Consider the following 21,270-nt stretch of genomic DNA (forward strand, 5'->3'; position numbering starts at 1 on the left):
CAAATACATGGAATTCACCTTGATGAAATGGTATGTTGTGGGTTGAAGGCTGTGGTTTGCTGTGCTCAGGTCCCTCCCTATAACCCCCTCACCTTTGCAGCTCCACCCCTGGTATTGAAAGTAGAATTTCTAACAAGGTAATTCCCATATGTCTAGATGACACAATTAGATTTGGTGAGAAATATTCCCTCAGAAATATTCCAGAAAGTTGCCCTTGAGGTTTTTCTGTGGTTTATTTGGCAGTGTTGAAAAGCAGATTCAAATTACAACATAATACATTAGATACAGATCTATAGAGTAGCCTGTAGGTGGATGCCGCAAACCTTTACAACCCACTGCTGCTGTAGCATAATATTTAATGGGTGGATGAGGAAGTGATATCAATGTTCTAAACAACAAAAATATATACTTTATGAGGTTCTCACTACACAAAAAAAGGGGCAAAATATGGAAATAAATCAGAAAGAATTTGGACAATTTTTTCTTCTCTATGTTTTGTACCTGACCAGTCAGAAAAAAATGCATTTTCCATTGATTCCTCAGTTGTGGACTAGGTCATTGACACATTTTCTTTCAACACTCAAAGTTCCACAACATGATGGAAACTACAGCATGGGCTGTTTTTTAAAATTCCCACACATGCACAAAGAGCTCCTCACCTGTCACTTCAGACAATTATGAAAATATTCAGAATGCCCTCAGTTCCCCGGGGTCCATAAATCTTTCTTTTTTCCTTTTACACCACAGTACAGCAGACCTGGCGAGGTGCCTATCCATCAACAATGGGTAACCAGTAGACGCCCACAACTATGCAACCTCCACTTCACCGGGACAAATGTAAAACATGTCCGTGGCAATTTGGTCATATTCATCACAGCTATATGACATGTTGAGATTAAATAGTGATGTGTGGTTATTAACTTGCCATGGCAACTATAAAGCCCCCCCCCTGAAAGACTCTGGTCTGTGGGATACCTTTTGTCATGTGGGGGGAAATAATCTCAAATAAAATGTTCACCCATATTCCACTTGCACTGCGGGATGGATCCAGAATGGATAGGGTTTCTGGATCTAGTCAAGCTCTGTTTCAGGTCCTATTCATATGTGAAGCATATGAAGCAGCACATCCAGCCTGGGTCCGATTAGAGCCATCAATCTTATTCTGTAACTCTCTTTAAATAACATTTACATTTCTCTATTTTCCCGAAACGTCAACCTTTTCCTGTCTCCCAGTGGCGTTCTTGAGAAAATATTGGGATTAAGGGTTGTATTTGTCTCGTTGGCTCTCTGTAATTGCGGTCACATCCAAAGGGTAGAACATTTCATGAAGTTCTTCAAAGAGAAAATACATTTGAGTTTTTACAGCCACAGGTTAAAGATCGTCGCATGTCAGCCTTGGGGTCATTGTAGCATCATCTATCTCTGTGAAGGAGTCTCTTACAAGTATATTGCTTCTCGACTGAATGCCTGTACTCCCTGTGGACAAAAAAGTGTGTGTGTGTGTGTGTGTGTGTGTGTGTGTGTGTGTGTGTGTGTGTGTGTGTGTGTGTGTGTGTGTGTGTGTGTGTGTGTGTGTGTGTGTGTGTGTGTGTGTGTGTGTGTGTGTGTGTGTGTGTGTGTGTGTGTGTGTGTGTGTGTGTGTGTGTGTGTGTGTGTGTGTGTGTGTGTGTGTGTGTGTGTGTGTGTGTGTGCGCGCGTGCGTGTGTGTGTGCCCATGTGTGTGTGTTTAACGGAGGAATTTGAATGGTTGTCTAGGGAACATGCGGGACATCTCCTGACACTAGGTGCCTCAGACACACACTCATCTACACACAGAGCACATAAACACCTCGGCCTGTAACACACATATATATATATATGTTACTCGCTACACCGAGTGTGCATGGTAGGATCATTTTCACCCGCTTTTAGAATATAGACATTCAAGACCCGCTCTTATGAAAGAGCTTCCACAGTCTGGAAAGTGTTACCATAGTGCCGCTCGGGGGTGACACCTCCGTTTCCATGCCGTAACCTCCTCAGCCCCTCTTCCCACTCTTCCTGTTGTCCACATGAAAGGAAAAGGGGGATGATTAAAGAGACATTCTGTACATATTTGGTTTCATGAAATCACGTCTATATTAAAGAGGAAAGGAAAAGTGAGGACTTGCCAAAGAGCTTTGAATCTATTGAGACGGCAGGTACTTGGAACTCTGGGAACCGTCGCACACAAACACACTTAATCGTGGGAATAGACACAGGATTTATATTCACTGTCCCCATTGCACAAGGCTAAAGCCCCCACAAGAGGCACTATTTATCCAATGTAATAAATTGGATTGATTGCATTTGCCGAAAAATGTTCTCCAGATGTGATGAGGTTAAGTGACTCATACTTGACCATCGGTGTAGAAAAGCAACTGTCCGTCTGCCATGTAAACCGGCACTAATGGGACTCCTGAGTGCCCATATTTTCACAGTTATTGTAAAATGTTAACTTTGTGCTCTCCAGAGTATGTTTTCATAATATTTCATTTTCTCCTGGATGTCTTAATAAATTTATAACATTACCTATAACAGGCCAATTTGTTGTAAAAAAAAAAAAAAAGACAGTTTTAGGTGTGAAGGAAAATTGCTCTGCCTGCCAAAGAGCCCCGGCCAGCTGGAATTTACAGAACCATTTATAATCAACGAGTTTGGCTTTGTGTTGCCACAAGCTCCTAAATGTCTCTCACATTACATCCCAATGATGTTTTTCTCACTAACCTTCCGAGAATGACCTCATTGGCTTTGCTTTAGGATTTCAAGTAATATTTCACATTTGAAGTTTGGTTAACTTCACATTCATAATCTTGATTATGGTCTTAATTAATTAAGTCTCGTGTTAATGAGTTGTGAATCAAGCAGGTCGAGTCGGGTCCCTGTTATAAATCAAGCAGGACAAGTGAGGTCATTGACAAGGTCAGGCAAGATCTACTCAGTTTCCACAAATAAACCAGTTAAAAGACAGTGATCGAGGAAAGTTGAGTTTCATTTCAATGGAAAACAGCCTGCAGCCTTAAAACCTTAGCAATCTGGTTGTATTTGATATTTCACGGCAATCAATAACAAGCCAATGTGTTAATGTGCAATGTCAGATGTGAAACAAATGGTCACGGTTGCATGGATACATCTGTGGTAACCATCTCGTCTCACTTCCGCTTGCCAGCGTTATAAATTTCACTAGCATATTCGTGCGCTCGCTCAACCAAGTCAGCGGGAGATCCTCTGATCGATTGACTGCAACAGGTGGGGAGAAGAACATACACTCCTGATCAAAATCTTAAGACCAGTTAAAAAATTGCATGAATTTGCATTTTGCACTGTTGGATCTTAGGAAGGTTCTAAGTAGAGCTTCAAAATGCAAAAAGAAGAAATGGGAACAAGAGACCAAAAGTTGTGAGCAGGCAATTTATTGAAAACAACAATTTAACTCAAATAGGCTGTTCATCAGCTGATCAAAAGTTTAAGAACACAGCCTTTAAAAGCCAAAAAAAATTGGATTCCATGTAATTTCTTGTCAAATAATCACACTGTGAAGATCTCTTGATGGCAAAGGCAAAAAAGCTCACCGTCTTTGAACGTGGTAGGATTGTTGAACTGCATAAACAAGGCCTCTCACAACGCGCCATCGCTGCTGAGGTTGGACGCAGTAAGACAGTCATTTTGCATTTCTTAAAAGATCCTCAGGGTTATGGAACAAAAAAATTAAGTGGTAGACCCAAAAAAATCTCACCCGCGGTGAGCCGGAGGATCCGAATGGCTGTCCGTCAAGACACGGGACGATCCTCGTCCCAAATTAAGGCCATTACTGGTGCTGACTGCAACCCAATAACCATCAGACGGCATCTGCGAAGGAAGGGCTTCAAAAACAAGAAACGTCTTCAAAGGCCACGTCTCCTTCAACGCCACAAAATTGCCCGTTTAGACTTTGCAAGGGAGCACCGAACATGGGCCATTCAAAGGTGGAAGAAAGTTTTATTCTCTGATGAGAAGAAATGTAACCTTGATGGTCCTGATGGCTTCCAACGTTACTGGCATGACAAGGAGATGCCACCTGAGATGTTTTCTACGCGGCACAGTGGAAGGGGGCGCCATCATGATCTGGGGTGCTTTTTCCTTCAATGGAACAATGGAGCTCCAGGTTGTGCAGGGGCGTCAAACAGCAGCTGGCTATGTGGAGATGTTGCAGCGGGCATCCCTCATGACTGAGGGCCCTCGTCTGTGTGGTAACGACTGGGTTTTTCAGCAGGACAACGCTCCAATTCACAATGCCCGTCTGACCAAGACTTTTTCCAGGAGAATAACATCACTCTTTTGGACCATCCTGCATGTTCCCCTGATCTTAATCCAATTGAGAACATTTGGGGATGGATGGCAAGGGAAGTTTACAAAAATGGACTTCAGTTCCAGACAGTGGATGCCCTTCGTGAAGCCATCTTCACCACTTGGCGCAACATTCGCACTAGCCTTTTGGAAACACTTGCATGAAGCATGCCAAAACGAATTTTTGAAGTGATCAACAATAATGGTAGCCTGGGTGCCAGACGAACTTAGCCCCGCCCACAACATTTGTTGTTCGGGAAGTTCGGTCTGGCATCGCTCCGTTGGGGAGAAACTATGATAGACCCGAAGCTGGTCGATCCAATCAAATCGTCAGGGCGGGCTTTATACGATGATTGACAGATGATCTACAGTGACGTAATCAACCACGTCACCAGAGAGCGCTGCCTGCAGAGCTGAGATGTGTCAATGCTGCCATCGAGTCTGTTTCAGAGACATCGACAGCGCATTCATTTTGAAAGACGAACAGAGGAACGTGATCAAGGCATTTGTAGATCGAACAGATGTTTTTGCCGTCCTCCTACGGGATTCATAAAAAGTTTAATTTATCAGCTGGCCCCGATGCTGCAGCCACACAAGCAGTCATATAAATAAAAAGAGAGTGGGGGGGGGGGGGCGGCGCTACGCTCCTCAGCACATATGAGACAAAAAAGACACAAGTTGGGACGCTGTTGCAGTTAATGTTGGAGCAACAAGAAAATGTAAAATTATTAGCTGCCGTTTCTCCTCCTCACTGTCCTCCTGCAGAGCCATGACAGCGGAGCTCTGCAGCACATTGTGCGGATTAGCAGCTCCGTGGATTTCTGGTAGCGACGGATCTCTCTCAGAGCCTCGCGACCGGGACGCTCCCGGGTCCCGGTAGCGCTGAGGCTTCTTCACGCCGCCGCCGGCCGGGGCTCTCACGAGCAGCCCTGGTCTCCAGCTGCTTCCTGGGGGCTTTACCTCCGGTGGATATACAAGCGGCATTAGCAGCAGTTCCATTGATTTATTTAGAGAGTGAACAAACTCGTGAAACAGACAACTGACAACAACTATGCGTCGCTTGACATACGTCACATACTACGTTGCTCTGATTGGTTGTAGGTCTATCCAATTGAGCGAAGAGGCATTTTGTTTCCTGGTTCTGTAGAAACACGCCCCATAATCACAGCCCAATGGAGCGGTCTCAGACTCATATTCTGACTAGAATAATGAGTATGACAACGTCAGGCTACAATAATGGTGGAGCTACTCCTTACTGAGTCAGTTTTTGACACTTTAATTTCTGTTTTAAGAGGGTTTTTTTTTTTTTAGCTGTGGTCTTTTGATCAGCTGATGAACAGCCTCATTCAGTTAAATTGTTGTTTTTAATAAATTGCCTGCTCACAACTTTTGGGCTCTTGTTCCCATTTCTTCTTTTTGCATTTAGAAACTCTACTTAGAACCTTCCTAAGATTCAACAGTGCAAAATGCAAATTCATGCAATTTTTTAACTGGTCTTAAGATTTTGATCAGGAGTGTATCTCTGGAAGCCGTGCCACACTCGATACAGACAAAGATGTACAGAGAGTGTCAATGTGCTATATACAAAAACATGTGATCTCAGCAGCTCTTCTGCCTCAACCCACTGCTCTGGCCCTCACCTGCTGCACTGGAGGACTACAGGCCGGTGGCACTGACCTCTCACATCATGAAGGTCATGGAGAGACTGGTCCTGGCACACCTCAGGCCGCTGGTGTCCCCATCACAAGACCCCCTGCAGTTTGCATATCAGCCCCATGTTGGGGTTGATGATGCAATCATCTACCTGCTGCAGAAGGCTTATTCCTCCCTGGACAGACCCAACACCTCAGTCCGGATCATGTTCTTCGACTTCTCCAGCGCCTTCAACACCATCCAGCCCAGACTGCTGAAGGCCAAACTGGAGGGCACGCAGGTGAGTGCTCCCCTCATCACTTGGGTCGATGACTATCTGACGGGCAGACCGCAGTTTGTGAGATTACAGAACTGTGTGTCTGGTCGTCTGATCAGTAACATCGGGGCCCCCCAGGGAACTGTACTGTCCCCCTTCCTCTTCACCACATACACTGCTGACTTTCAGCACTGCACTGAGTCGTGTCATCTACAGAAGTTCTCTGATGACACGGCCATTGTGGGGTGTGTTGAGGGCGGGGGGGAGGCTGAGTACAGGGACCTGGTTGACCGCTTTGTGAAGTGGTGTGGGGAGAACTGCATGCAGCTCAACGTGGCGAAGACGAGGGAGATGGTGGTGGACTTCAGGAGGAACAAGCCCCTGCCCTCTCCTGTCTGCATCGGTGGGACGGATGTGGAGGTGGTGTCGGCATACAAGTACCTGGGTGTCACTCTGGACAATAAACTGGACTGGTCCACCAACACACAGGCCGTCTACAAGAAGGGCCTGAGCCGGCTTTACTTCCTGAGGAGGCTCAGGTCCTTCCACGTCTGCAACAAGATGCTGCAGATGTTCTATCAGTCTGTTGTGGCGAGCACCATCTTCTTTGCTGTGGTGTCCTGGGGTGCGGGCATCAAGGCAAAGGACGCCAACAGACTGAAAAAACTCATCAGGAAAGCAGAGTCTGTGGTTGGCTCTAAGCTGGTCACCCTGGAGGAGGTGGTGGAGGACAGGATGCTGGCAAAACTGCTGGCAATCATGGACAATCCCTCTCACCCCCTCCACAAAACACTGGACAAGCTAAGGAGCAGCTTCAGCCACAGACTCATTCAACCCCGCTGCTCTAAGGAACGATACAGGAAATCGTTCCTCCCAACTGCAATAAGACTGTTCAACTCATCCACCTCTGTCAGAGCCACCATCACAGAACTGCACTAAACCTGTCTCCTTGCACTGTGTACCTGTACAACCGCTCCTTATACACTTACTTCACATCATATGTGATATGTGTGCATATAAACCATATTGATATTATATATCATTTTATACAGTAATATTGTCTTTTGCACACTCTGTATACATATTCTTAGACTCATAGTATATTATATTACCTATTGTATAGTCAAATACTTATATTCATATTCATACTTCTACTATATATCATATCATACTCTCTGTATATTCTTGTTTACATAAGTCTATATACACATATTTATTTATGTGTACATGTTATAATTACTATTATTATATCACCCTTACTATTATTATTATATATACTGTTGCTGCCATTATTACCATATACTGCTTTTATATTGGTATAATTACTATCATATATAAATATATATTATGTTATATTGTATACTATATATACTGTACTATTCTTATATACTGTCTAACAATACCATTACCATCATATCATCAGTACTTTTACCATCATCTTGCCAATGCACCTTATCTACCTATTTTATTGTATTTTTATCTTGTGCTTCTGTTTTTTTATTCTTTCTACCTTTTATTTTTAATTTTATTCTATTGTATTGTATTGTATTGTATTTTATTGTATTCAATTATACCGGCTGCTATGACAACTTAATTTCCCTTCGGGGATGAATAAAGTACTCTATCTATCTATCCTAGAGGATTTGTTACTGTTGTGAATGTGTCTGAGGAGAGAATCTCCTGTTGCATTGAACATGTGTGAAAGGAAAACCACAGAAAAAAAGTCCTTCTTCTGGGTTCTTCTGGGGGACATGTCTGAGAATGGCTTTACTTTTACATCTTTGCATCTGTTACAATAACAGGAGATGATCCGGAGTTCCGTGTATGTCATAAAACAGCTTATGATTACTTGCCACATAGAATTGCCTTGACTGGGTATTTTCACTGGATAAGTCTTTGTCTCAGTCTTTGTATTTCTCATCACAACTGATGAGAAGCAGACTCCATTTACTTCACAAAGCATTGAACTATTCCCAGGTTCATCATTTTTCGGTGTCATTTTCGCAACTGGCAGCTCATTCCTGTATTTGCATGTGTGGGGAATTTTTGCAGCACATGTTTCGTCAAATAGATGAAGCTGTTTTCTTTATTTGCATTTTTTTTTTCAGTGCATTGAGCTCACTAAACCGCCGTACATTTTTCAAATGGAAAAATATTTTGTATCATGAAATGTCAGAGGAGAACTATTATTATCATCTTTATTTTTAGTAAAAAAAAAAGCCACGCGTTATCTCCCTTCCAATAAAGTTTGACCAAACAGGCTTCCGTACTCTCGGGAAAGCCGGCACTTGAGTGAGCCTGGATTCGGATTCGCAGATCTACACAACATCGTGACTGCAACTCACAGCTGTTCCTGCACTGATCTCCATGTCTGCTCCTCATCCACAGCGTGTCTCCCTCTAGACTGACGCTGCCGGAGGGGGCGTTCACGTGGACAGTCACTCTTTTTTGTACAGTACACCAGCAGGGACACACACGCACACACTCACCATGGCTCCTGCACTGAACCGCACACCGGCGTTGTGGTCGTGTGTTTGTCTAGCCTCGCTGCTTCTCTCCGGTGTGTTCTGCGACGCGGAGGCAGAGGAAGATGAACACGCCAAGCACTCGTACACGGTGGAGATGTTCAACGAGGCGGTGCCCACCGCGCCGCACTTTGTCATGTTTTACGCCCCGTGGTAAGTCAACAGTCACCAAGTTTTTCACAACGACGTTAACACGTTGACTTCAAGTGTTGACAACAGCCGTGCACTCCGAGTTGTGTGTCCGTAGCGTGCACGGAACATGTGCAAGCGAGGGACTTGTGAAGTTGCAGCTAAGTGGCTTGTTAGCATGTAAGCTAGTTAGCACACAAGCTAGTTTGGCTACACAGTCATTTCCCTACCGGCGTCGTTAGCTCAGCTGCTAACTAGCAGAGCCGGTTTGCATAGCCGACTGCAGCACACCGGGTTCGGGTACTTCTACACGTCGGGCCTCGGTGCTTCAACTTTTCTCTCTGCTCGAATTTATTGAAACTTTCTAGTGAGTCTTGATCCGCAAACTGAAACAACCCAAAGTGTTTGTTGTCATTAGTTCATTCACTTTGAGTTGCTACTGTCAGTCACTGGGCAAAGTTGCAAGTTCGGGGAGCTGCGCTTACGTGGCAGGCACTGATTGACTAGTGGTGTGTCAGCGGTAACAGAAGTGGGGTCCACGGATCCTCCAGAGGTCCCGGATGAGGACCTTGGTCTGGTTTAGTGGGATCATCTTCTGTAATGAGAGAGAGGAAGAAGATGGTGATAAATACAGAGAGTGAAGATGGAGATAAGATCAGCTGATCGACATGTTCTTTTATTGTCAAACCCTGAATACAGGTCATGAGTTTCCAACGTGAAGCATCAGGTAGCTCCACCACCAAACCTTTGTTTAAAACTCAATACTACTGTCTAAGACTGGTGTTCCTGACATGGATTATGTAACCTTTAGAGTTTATGTAATATATTTAATTAATTAGACGTAGAATCTGTTGTGCTCCTTTTCAAAAAGGCTAAGAATTACAAAACATTTAGCATAGAGAAAATACACAGTATGTCAGGCAAGCTTTTCCCCTATCACATTATGATTAATTACCGCTCTTATTTTACCATTATTTAATCCAATTGGCTTTGATTCTCTCAGCAGTTATATTGGATCTAATGCAACAACCTCTATCATATATGTATTGTCAGTTGTCCACATGCTTCAAGCATCCTCTGAGTGTATGGGAATTGAATATCGATTTAAAAAAAATTATGTCTGTGTTCCACCACAGTGTTGCCCACTGTATAAAGCAATGTACCCCCATAAGGACTCACCTTGCATGGTCTTACATTGAATGTTGGTAAACGTGAGAATTGCATCACACTTTTCTGTATCTTCAGACCCAGAAACATGGAAGTGATATTATTGATTTACATGTATACGGTTTAATGTTTTGCACAGATGACTGATCTGATTTTGATAGATCTCACTGCAACCTAAGTTAATTGGACGATGACGCAGAATGCGGAGATATTCTGGAGGATCATGACTCTCAGGCTTACTCAGGAGCTACAATACCACCATGTAAACAATATCAATTGGTGAACAGGCAGGAAAACATGGCCAGAAAGCCAGTTAACATCAACAACAGCTGGATTACTAAGGCAGCGAATCACAGTAGCAGATGACAGGGGAAGGAGACCACCTGTGAAGCCCCTGTTGGTTAATGCTCTTGGCTTCTCGAAAATACAAATTGCATCAGGGTGCTTGGACCCTGTTATACTTGCCTGCAAGTCTATTTATTCCTTTGTTTCATTCAGAGGAGAGTGGAGAAAGCAGATGTTTGTGCAGTAGGCCACCATCTGCACTGGGATATTTCCAGGAATACCACGCCTCATATATGCTACCATAAACCAATCAAACCATTATATATGATTGTTATCACAGGGCTGTAATGCATGTAATTCTTTAGGAAGTGGGGTCAGTTGAAAAATATATTTTAAGAGTGTGTACCACTGTCGTGTCCAGGTGCGGCCATTGCCAGAGATTACAGCCAGCATGGAATGAACTGGGAGACAAATACAACAGCATGGATGATCCTCAGGTGTACGTGGTGAAGGTCGACTGCGTCCAAGACACCAAGTTCTGCTCCAGTGAACATGGGATTAGAGGCTACCCCACGTAAGTATTTGGCATGGATGAAGTCAGTTTAGACAACTTGCATTTTTCCTTCACGAACAGAAACTGAAAACTCACTGAAAAATAAGGCACTAGCTGTTATATTTAGTGGAAAAACATGTCTTACATACAAGTAAACAATTGTCTTCATCACTTATTGACAGACGTGACACATTGACCTGCATTTAGTTAAATATTCTCTTTGTATCTTAATGACATCCTCTTATATCTTGGCTATTGCTCACTGCAATACAACACCTGCAAACACAGCAGACTCTGGGTAATGATTTACAAAACAGCCGGTTTGTGTATGCATGGAGTAAATCTTATGTAACTTAAGATGGGAATCAAGAAATTGAAATATTTTGTGTTCTGTGTAGGCTTAAGTTGTTCAGGCCAGACCAGGAGGCAGTGAAATACCAGGGGTCCAGAGATCTGCAGTCCATGGAGACGTGGATGCTGCAGACACTCCAGGAGCAGCCTGGGGTGAATTGTTTTCTTTAACTTAAGTTCATAAACTATAGTGACCCTGAACAGTGGTTGAGAACAGTGGTGTTCATAGGTGGTTGTTTTTGTGTGTTCTCCAGGAACCAGAGACTGAACTGGAGCCCCCCAAAGCCCCAGAGCCCAAACAGGGCATGTATGAGCTCACCGCTCTGAACTTCAAGGCCCATATAGCCAAAGGTAAAGATCCAGTATAAAATCTGCTGTTTAATGCTTCACTTGAGTACTGTTGTAACAGCGAACTAGGCAAATGAATAGGTAACTTCTTCTTGTGTATTTACACAGCTGTATCCTGCCTCCAACAGATAAACTTGTTCTGTTTTGTCTTCATTTTGAAACCTACTTTCGGTTCTTGGCCACACTGTGCGGTGTTTGTGGATCATTCGTTAGGGAATGGAAACTCTTCATTGCCATGATTTACATAACTGACAGTTCAACACAAATACTTGAATCACAACCAGTCATGCATTACCAACTGTAACACCTGTCTCCTGTCACCTCAGGTTCCTGGATTTTCAGAAATAAACAGTGCTCGCAATAATTGTCTCACTGAAGCTCTGCCTAAGTTGAATATTTGGACTTTTTATGAAAAATAAATGAAAAAGAAAAGCTGATTATGGCATCTGCATGTTTGAAACAGCGTTTACATATTTTGGAAACGGCTGCAATAAACGTGGAACTGATTGTGTATAATCTCAGTGTAAGAGGTGCATAATTTAATTTATGGCAGCTGTAAGGAGTTTGTCGTGGAATCAACCTTTTGCCTTGCTCCATCAGATGAATAATATGAACCCATAAAGTTGTTCAGCCTCATTTTAGTACTTTTATTGGTCAGTACACACTAAAGGGTATTTTATGTGTTACTTTATATTCCTTTTATATATTTCTATTTGTGTTCAAATTTCTGGTTTATTATCTGCAATTTCTTATCTGGCTTTTCTCCTCTTGCTGCAGGTGCTCATTTCGTTAAGTTCTTTGCTCCTTGGTGCGGCCACTGCAAAGCCATGGTACCAACCTGGGAACAGCTGGCCAACACCTTAGAGCACGCCGATGATGTCAAGATCGGGAAGGTGGGTCCTGCAGATTGTGTAAAGGTTCACAGGATCTTGCTGCAATGTGACATGGGTTAAATCCAGAAGAATTGGGACACTGCTTAAAGCACAAATACAACAGATAATTTGCTAAGTTTTGTTCAAACTGATACACTTTTGTTTTAAAAATACATTTATTAGAACTTTGATGTCTGCAGCACATTCCCGAAAATGTCACATTTTCCACTGTGTTACATCACCTTTTCTTTTAGCAACACTTATTATCAAGGTTTGGAAAGTGAAACCTTTTCCTATTCTTGCCTGATATACTTTGTCTTATCTAGTATTTGCGCTCCAACCATAAAACTACACTGTCATAACATTTGCAGAGTGTGATGTGGCATCGTCTTGTTTGAATAATCAGGGATAAAAACGGTACACGTGGATGGCAACATATGTTGCCATAGCCACGTACCCTCTACCATATCCTGATATTGCTGATGTAAAATTCAGAATATACATACGTTATTTACAGAAACCACTGAATTCGATAGGTTAAACAGTAAATATATTTGTTACTGTTGTCAGTTGAATATACGATAAACAGGTTTAACAAGTGATCCCACTTTGATCTATTTACATTTCACACAGCGTCTCAACTTCCTGGAATCGGTTGTTTGTACCATTCTACTTTAACAACACATGTTATTCATGTCACAGGTGGACTGTACACAGCACTATGAGGTGTGTTCTGACAACGGAGTGCGGGGGTATCCCACACTGATCTTCTTCAACAATGGCCAGAAGGTGAGGAAGAGGTTTTTAACTTTTAAATGAACTCTGCATCCAATGACATTCAGCTCAAGTTTTTGCCACATCATGCATCCATCTGTCCAGCAAAATATTTCTGCTTAAGATATTATTATTTTTATGATTGATCTCTTCCTAAAATGCTTGTGTGTCTGTCTTTTTGTAGACGGAACAGTACAAAGGAAAAAGAGACTTGGACTCTTTCAAAGACTTTGTGGACAATCAGCTGAAGGCCGCCATTGCTGAGGAGCCAGAGCAGGAACCAAGCATCGAACAAATGGCAAACGAGATCCCATCTGATGAGCCGGCCAAAGAGGAGGTAAGGCTGGACTGTGACAACAGGAAACATGACACACAGGATTATTTTCATGTCACTGTTTATGTATCTACTGGTTTTTGGTGGTGGTTTATTTGTGAAGCATCTTGAAGCTGGATCTATAGAAATCTGCAAGGCAGGATTGAGCAGAAATCCATACATTCTAAATAAAAAGTAGCTTGTTGCCATTTTTTCCGATTACCGAGTCCAATCAATATAATTCCAACATTCCTACCAATTCCAGGTTATATACAAGCGTTATTTAAAGTGCTTGGCAGATTCTTCACGCAACAACCTAACTTATAATTTAGCACTGTTTAATGTGAGAATCTCTCCCTTCCCACAGACCAGCGTGTTGGACCTGACAGAGACAAACTTTGATGAGTCAGTGGCAAAGGGCTTCACCTTTATCAAGTTCTATGCTCCATGGTGAGATCACATTTTAAGAGACTTTATTTGCCTGTATCTGCATTGATGCGTCATTCTTCTCACATTATTAAGGCAAGTTTCATCCTGTTATCAAGTGAAACCTAGTGAACCTTTTATAATGAGTCCTATATAGGCTTGTCTCTTTGAGTATGTATTAACATTTGTTATTTTCACGTTGTCATATCCTGTGCATACTTCAGCTCCAACACTCAACAGTGTGAAGCCCAGAGTGTGTGATTTGGGCAGATTAACTTCACGTTTTGTGAAAGTCAAAGTATCGATAGCTCAACATAATAAAACAAAGTAGTAATAGGACTTGATGAGTTGCCCTAAATTCGGTTGTATATGATTCTTTAAATGTCTGAAAGGAATTTAAGTCAAACGTCAAGAGTCTGAATCTTAAATTGGGTCAAACCCTTGACTTAAATTCTCCAAAGTATTTCTGACTGTTCAAATGATGTAATTGCTTTATTATCCTGCTCTCTAGGTGCGGCCACTGTAAGAATCTTGCTCCAACATGGGAGGATCTTTCCAAGAAGGAGTATCCTGGCCTCACTGATGTCAAGATAGCCAAAGTGGACTGCACCGTTGAGCGCACACTCTGCAACAAGTATTCTGTAAGTATGCGGACGTCTCACTGTGTAAATCACATTACTGCCATCAGTGGTTCTCAACTTTTATAAATTCCCTATCTTCATGTGCAGGGTTTTTAAATAAGCCTCTAGTTGCTTCCATGTGCACAATGCAGGGAATCGTTTATTGTCCAAACCAGGTACACAAACACAGCCGTTTTTTCTCAGTAAAAGTTTTTATGGATAGCACGTGGTGGAATTTTTTTCCCCTGTGGGTCATGGTTGTGCCGAACCAATGGAAGTTGCATTACATTTCATAATAACCACCAAAAAAACAAGTTTGTTTTTCCATCTGTCTTTGTCATTAAGGAATGGGATTTTTCTTTTTTTTGTAAAAGGTACAATAGCCATGCGAGGTATTTAGATTTTTATTGGTATTCGTTTTTTCATTAAAATCCCCCTGGATGCTTTTAAAGTGCAACCTCTCTCCTTACTAAAAATAGACTTCGTAAACTTTTATGGATCTTTCCGAAAGACCTGCCCTAGTTTGTCCCCGTTTCATTTTTTTCTCCATCTGAGTAAGCACATTGAAGCATTTTGTTGTTTTCCCTCTCTTCCAGGTACGAGGCTACCCCACGCTGATCATCTTCAGGGCAGGGAACCAGGGTGACGAGCACCACGGAGGACGGGACCTGGAGAGCTTGCACAGCTTCATCATGAGGCAGGCGAGAGACGAGCTGTAGAAAAACTGTGAAGACCGCGCCCACACTTCATATCTGACCAGTAGGACACCACTCTCTCTCTCGCTCGCTCTCATACAGAAGCGAGCTCTCCCTTTATCTCTCTCCACTCGGGTTTGGTGGTCTGGTCTTTCTCCAGTGTTCAAGGAGAGAATGATTCAGTTTGGGATCTGTTGTATTTGTCATTGCTGTTATTCGACCTCAAGTCTCCTAATGGGGAGAATATTGTTTCAGTTGGGCCTGCACATGAAGTAATACTGTGTCTGACATTCACTTTGCAAGCACTGCTCAATTGATCGGAACCAGAATTCCTCAGACAGGTAATGTTTATTAAAAGGGTAACACTGAAAAGGTTCCTGGTTAAAAATCAATTGTTTCTGACTTAAACTTCTGTTGCCATTTGACTTTTTTTTTAAATAAATGAATTTTTTTATACATGGGATCTGTTGTTAAATCATGAGCCATTAATGTTACGGTACTTGGTAAAAGCTTGCGTCATCCGAATGTTATTATTTTTGAGTTAAGTTGCGGGAAACTCATATCCACTCCACTAATGGCTCGTCTGACTTAACACTCAGGGAAACCCAGGCTAGAGGGCGCTGTAGCGAAGGCTGCGTTAAGGGAGTCGGACATGGAACAGGGACGCGACTTCATTTTTCTCTTTGTGATTAAGAGAAAATAAAAGATCTGATTAATTATTCATACTTGTTGGAAAGTACAGAAAATTAGCAAAGATCGAAGTCATGCACCGGACTTCTTTTCCGACTCCTCCCGCCCTCTCTGCTCCTCCCAGTGTTCAGCCTCTCATGCCTGGACCATGTCGCTCCATATCTCTGTTACTGAACATCTGTAGACTTACTGCTTCTTCTGTTCATTCAGAAACATCCATCAGACAGTCAAATGTTTCCGTAGAACTTTCCTTTCAAAATATCGCCAAATTTATGAATGTAATTTTTCGCTGGCACTGTTTTCTAAGTCATCTTTTCAAGAAAAAGCGTGACAGCTTTTACGAGTTTTCCTCTGCGGTCAGACATTTTTATAAAGCAATGTTAGTACTGAAAGAACTTAAGCTCAAAGCCAGCCAGGCTATCTAGCATCACATCACTTCTCTTAGGATGATTTAGTTGGTGTGGTTGATCCAGCTGCATCTACCATCTTTATCATTTGTCCCTAATAGGGGCAGCCTGTTGCATTAGTTTTCCGGTATGCTTGGAACTTTCTGTGTGTCTCGACGACCCTGAATTGGACGTAGGTGTGATCAGTTGAGTGTAAATGCCCAGTGTCAGATGGGATTGGCTCCTGCTGCCTCGTTGCCCTCAAAGGATAAGCAGTATAGATAATAGATGAATGGTTCTTAATAATCATTCTGATGTTATATTTTCTGTCGGTGGCTGTGAGACCAGTATCTTGACTAAACAGGGGACTATGACTCTGCTACATGGGTATTGGGTCTGATCTTGGCTGCTAATTCACCATATACAACCAAAATAAACCATTATTAGCCTGGTTTTAACTTCCTATTCTCACTGTAAGCATTGGTTAGGTGTATGTTTAGTCTACTGCATACTGAGGCATAGCATGAACCCTCAAATCCAACATGTACTGAGGTATTTAACTGTCAAAGGCCAAGGTTTGAGTAGGATTCACAGTTTGAGGCTTTTCATTTCCTTTTCCTGTGTTTAAACATGTAGCGATGTAACAAACTGCATCCATCCACAAGGCCGTGCCCACACCATGCAAATGCACAATGCAGGGTGCCATTTATTGTCCAAACCAGGTATACAAACAGTAAGACACAGCAGTTCTTTGTCAGTAAAAGTTTTTATGGATAGCACATGGTCTTAAAAAAGAAAACTCCAGTGAGAAGTTTTTTTTCCTTGTGAGTCATGGGTTGTGCTCTTCCCATGGATTTTGTACAAAAAAGGGTAAATAATGGCAAGTTGTAACATGAGATTTCATAATAAATTTTTTCAAAAATAAGTTTTCATTGTGTTTTTGCATCTGTCTTTGTTATTAAGGTATGTGATTTTTCTTTTTTAATAAAAGGTGCAATAAATAAGCTGAGAATGTACAAGTATTTACAATAAAACAGTCTAAACATGATCACAAATGTAAACAGCAGCTTACCAGAGGTATATTTTGTAATTTTATAGTTGGTTAGTCATGTAAGGTAATTTGATTCTTTACTGGTATTAGTTTTTCATTATAATATGGTCTCTAAAAGCCATTCAAAGCTCACAGTAACATGTTCAAATGGAGAGAGTGTTTGCTACTGGACACACTTCTCGACATAATTTTACCCTCCGGGGTGAAAAAGCAAAGGGCTAATTTCAGACAGCTGGCACAGGAACGGTTCTGTCGGCCGGTGTGCGCCTCGCTAAATGTTTTTCCATGATGTCTCCCGAGCTGTCCGGGCTGGAACGTTTGTTAACTTTGCGAGTGCAGCAACGTGGAAATGGCCATTTGTGGTACGTCGGAGGGATAAGGCTTTAGTCTTCAGTTCTTTGGAGGAAAAACACCAGTTTAGCCAGAACATGCATCGGGAGCTGAACCAGCCCGGCGAGTCGCAGCTCAGCTTGAGCCCGGCAAATATTGACACGGAGCGGATATTCGCAGCGGTGCACTGCTAAAATAGTGTGCGGTTACTTTGGTTTGGTCCATATTATATTCTAGGAAGGCAAATATGGCTTGAGAAGAAAATACATCAGGAAAAGAGGAAGGAAATATGAAACAAACGAGTCCAATCGTTCAGTCAGTATTAGATTGTTTGGGTTGACGGCATCTGAAGAGGAAACTGCTCTCGTGTTTTTTTTCCATCTGACTCAAACCATTTATTTTATGTCATTGAGTTGAGCATCTTGGTTTTAAATATATATAACTATATATATAATGTATATATATATTTGTATGGGAGAAGGGAAAGTAAGCAGCACTTAGACTGGTCCCCCAACAGTTCAGGTTTGCCCTCGCCCTCTCAGTGAGGGAGAAGGTGCAGTAGCCTCTTCGGCATCCATACACACTCTTCCATAAACACATAATACGCAGACAGACTGACCCCCTTGCAACACACACACATGATCATTCATTCACCTGCAGACCCCTGGAGGAAAGACTCCACTCCGAAGCCAGTAAAGAGGGCGATTGACCCTTTGGTGACTCAGCAATGGAGTAGGGGGAAGTCGGACGTTTTCTCAATGGTCCCTACTTAGTTTGATGCCTCGTTGACAAATGAGCTTTTGAGCTGTCCAGGATTCTTGGAATACAACGCGTAAAGGGCGGACCTTCCTTGCAGGCTGAGGATTTGTGCAGAAACTACTGGAGGTCAAACTCACTCAGGAGTCGCTGGTGCAGTTGCAGCCCTTTGTCAACCCCCCTTATTTTTTATATCAGTTCAAATATTATTGGTCCTTGAAGGTGTCAGTGGCAGCCACAGGCCCGTACCACCATGTTTTTGTATTTCTTCAGTATGACGTTGGAGTTGTCGTCAAAGTAGAGCACCGAGATGGCGTGCAGCTTGGTGGGGGCACAGCACGGCTTCGGTACGTTCTCGGGGTTCATTAGGTGCACCTGAAAAACACAGGAAATAATTAAAGCCTTTTCCTGTCCATGCAGTCCACATCTGAATTAATCTAAAAATAATATTTTATTGCATTACTGCAGGACTGGGGTTATAATATTGGAGCTCTAGTTTTTAAGTAATGTAGACATTGACCGCTGTAAGAGTCGTACTGGGCATCAGGAGAAATTCATTAACAGCAGGAGTTCTTCAAAAATCCATAAAGTTTTTACCAGCCTTAAAAAATCCAGACCAAACAAACAAACATAATAAGTGATAATAACAATAATAGGCTTTAAACTTTGTTTTTACAGCAACAAAGTTAAGAAATGCTTCACAAAAGGCTAAAACAACAATGGAAATAAATAAAAAGTAAGTAGCATGAAACAAATTAAAACTCACACATGCCAGCTTTTTTAAGTGTTTAAGGAAGGAATGTAAAACCCTGTGTAAGTCATGAAATGTTAGGAGATATTTTTTCTTTGAAATTAACTTGGGTTGAAAAAACGGGATAGAACAACCTCCCTCACTAGGTTGTCTAATCCTGTTTGCTCAACCAAATACCACAAGCTGTGTGGTAACCTCCTGTGTATTGGCCTTACCAGTGTCTGCACAATGGCGTGGTTGGTGGCGTTCATGTGGGCGTTCAGGGGGAAGGAGCACTCTCCATCACAGTAGTTGGCTGCGTAGCCTTCCGGAGCAATGATCCAGTCCTGAGACATGTGATGATAAAAAAAAAAGCAGATTAAATCAATCACATTCAGCTAAACTCTTTCTGAATAATGGCTAATCACAGCAGTACTCAAGGCCTTCATTTATATGAATGTGATGGAACACATATCAGTGTTTTCCAGTGCAGTTCAACAGCAGCACAAATTACAGCCTCCAAAATAAATGGTCTCTTTTTAAACTGAATAAAAAAAAGTGAATATTATAATCTTCATATGGGAGGATCTATTAAAGTGCATCAGTTTTATCTAAAATAAACTTCAGAAATTGATAAAGTGAGTGTGTATCAATGCAATCCTTTTGAATTTCCTTTGGGTCCAGTGCTGTCTCTTTTTATTTATTTATTTATTTATATATATTATAACAAATCAGTGACATTAAATTAGATGATGAAGATTTGATGATTGAATTAAATATTATAATAGATAACATGTAGAATGGGCTTGGTAAAAGTTTTAACCTTTAAATTGAGGTTGCCGCATTTTACATCTTCTTCAGGAGTCTACCTGACCTCGATGCCTCAGGACACGTTTCTGTTCAAACACTAGTGTCTGTGGAATCGCTCGGAAAAGCCATATTTCTCTCCTCCTTCCTCCCTTACTCTGTCGCTCTTTCTCTTCTCACTCATCTGCTTCTCGTCTTTCTGCACTTCTCCCTCCCATTGCCCCCCTCCCAATTTGTCCTCTTCTATTTCTTCCTCTGTACATTTCCTCATGACACACACGTACCTGATGCTAAATCTACCCCCTCCTCCTACTCAGGATACTTTAACAGACTTTCTCCCAGCTTTGCACAGCCTGGTTTGTTAGTACCAGTTTCATATCAGCCGGACACACTGTGGGGTTGATGTGTCTGGTCAAATAGCACTGTAGACGTGTGTGTGAATATAGAAAAATAATGCAGTGTCGTGTGCCTATGGATCAGCAAGATACCAAACTGAAAACTGAAATGTTTTAGCTTTGAGCAAACACAAATAAAGAGAGTCACTGTGAGGATCACTGGTTCATCACATATACATTAGGACTTGTTTGAATCTATGGAGATGTGAAGAAAATGTTTGCTACCTGCCAGCCCAGCTCCCGGAAGCTGACGTAGAGCTCGTGCCGTCTGCAGGCGGTTTTCTGATCGCTGCTGTTGTAATCTGCAACAAAAGAACAGACATCCTCAGGAAACTGCATCTTTTAATGGAGGTATGAACGTGTGATTCTACATGACCACTGTCTGGGGCCCACGGCTGGTGGGGGGCCCCTGAGAACGGCCGACTACGTTTGTCCACAGCAGCAACAGTTTAGTTAGGAGCTTCAGAAGCCCATGTGGTACGGAAGGGGCAAAGTGCAAATAATAATAATTAAATGATAAAATGACAAATACAAATTAAAACGATAATTAATATAATGCATTTTTTCAGCTCTGTTACTCCTGGGATGATGGTCTGGGTTTGCACTTTGCTTCAGTTTGATGTTGGGCCCTGCAAGTCCCTTTTGCCTCGGTCCCACAAAGACCCTTAAAACACTGCTAATGGGAGGTCACACAGCAATTAAAAAAAAGAATCCAATTAAACCATGTGAAAGTGCCACATTACACTCAGAATCTGCATTTAAATGTTGCATGGCAGAAGCACAAGCAGTGACGCAGTGACGTGTGTGTTTATGG

At 42.2% G+C, this 21,270-nt stretch overlaps 2 protein-coding genes across 2 annotated transcripts in view; one reads left to right on the plus strand and one right to left on the minus strand.

Annotated features, from left to right (window-relative positions):
* Positions 1–8,714: 8,714 nt before the first annotated feature.
* txndc5 (thioredoxin domain containing 5) lies at positions 8,715–17,312 on the plus strand. Its single transcript, XM_061093574.1, has 10 exons — positions 8,715–8,931; positions 10,781–10,933; positions 11,311–11,416; positions 11,518–11,614; positions 12,389–12,504; positions 13,186–13,272; positions 13,442–13,594; positions 13,938–14,020; positions 14,508–14,637; positions 15,213–17,312. The coding sequence occupies exons 1-10, from the start codon at positions 8,744–8,746 to the stop codon at positions 15,333–15,335; spliced, it is 1,236 nt and encodes a 411-aa protein (XP_060949557.1). The 5' UTR covers positions 8,715–8,743; the 3' UTR covers positions 15,336–17,312.
* Positions 17,023–21,270, minus strand: part of bmp6 (bone morphogenetic protein 6) — a 41,860-nt gene continuing 37,612 nt past the window's right edge. The window contains exons 5-7 of the mRNA XM_061093573.1: positions 20,682–20,758; positions 19,491–19,601; positions 17,023–18,899 (exon numbers count right to left, since the gene is read on the minus strand). Coding sequence (XP_060949556.1) covers positions 18,750–18,899; positions 19,491–19,601; positions 20,682–20,758 — 338 coding nt within the window. The 3' untranslated portion in view covers positions 17,023–18,749. The remainder of the gene's footprint in view (positions 18,900–19,490; positions 19,602–20,681; positions 20,759–21,270) is intronic.

Source organism: Limanda limanda, chromosome 20 (assembly GCF_963576545.1).
Source record: "Limanda limanda chromosome 20, fLimLim1.1, whole genome shotgun sequence".
In the NCBI taxonomy this organism is placed as follows: Eukaryota; Metazoa; Chordata; class Actinopteri; order Pleuronectiformes; family Pleuronectidae; genus Limanda; species Limanda limanda.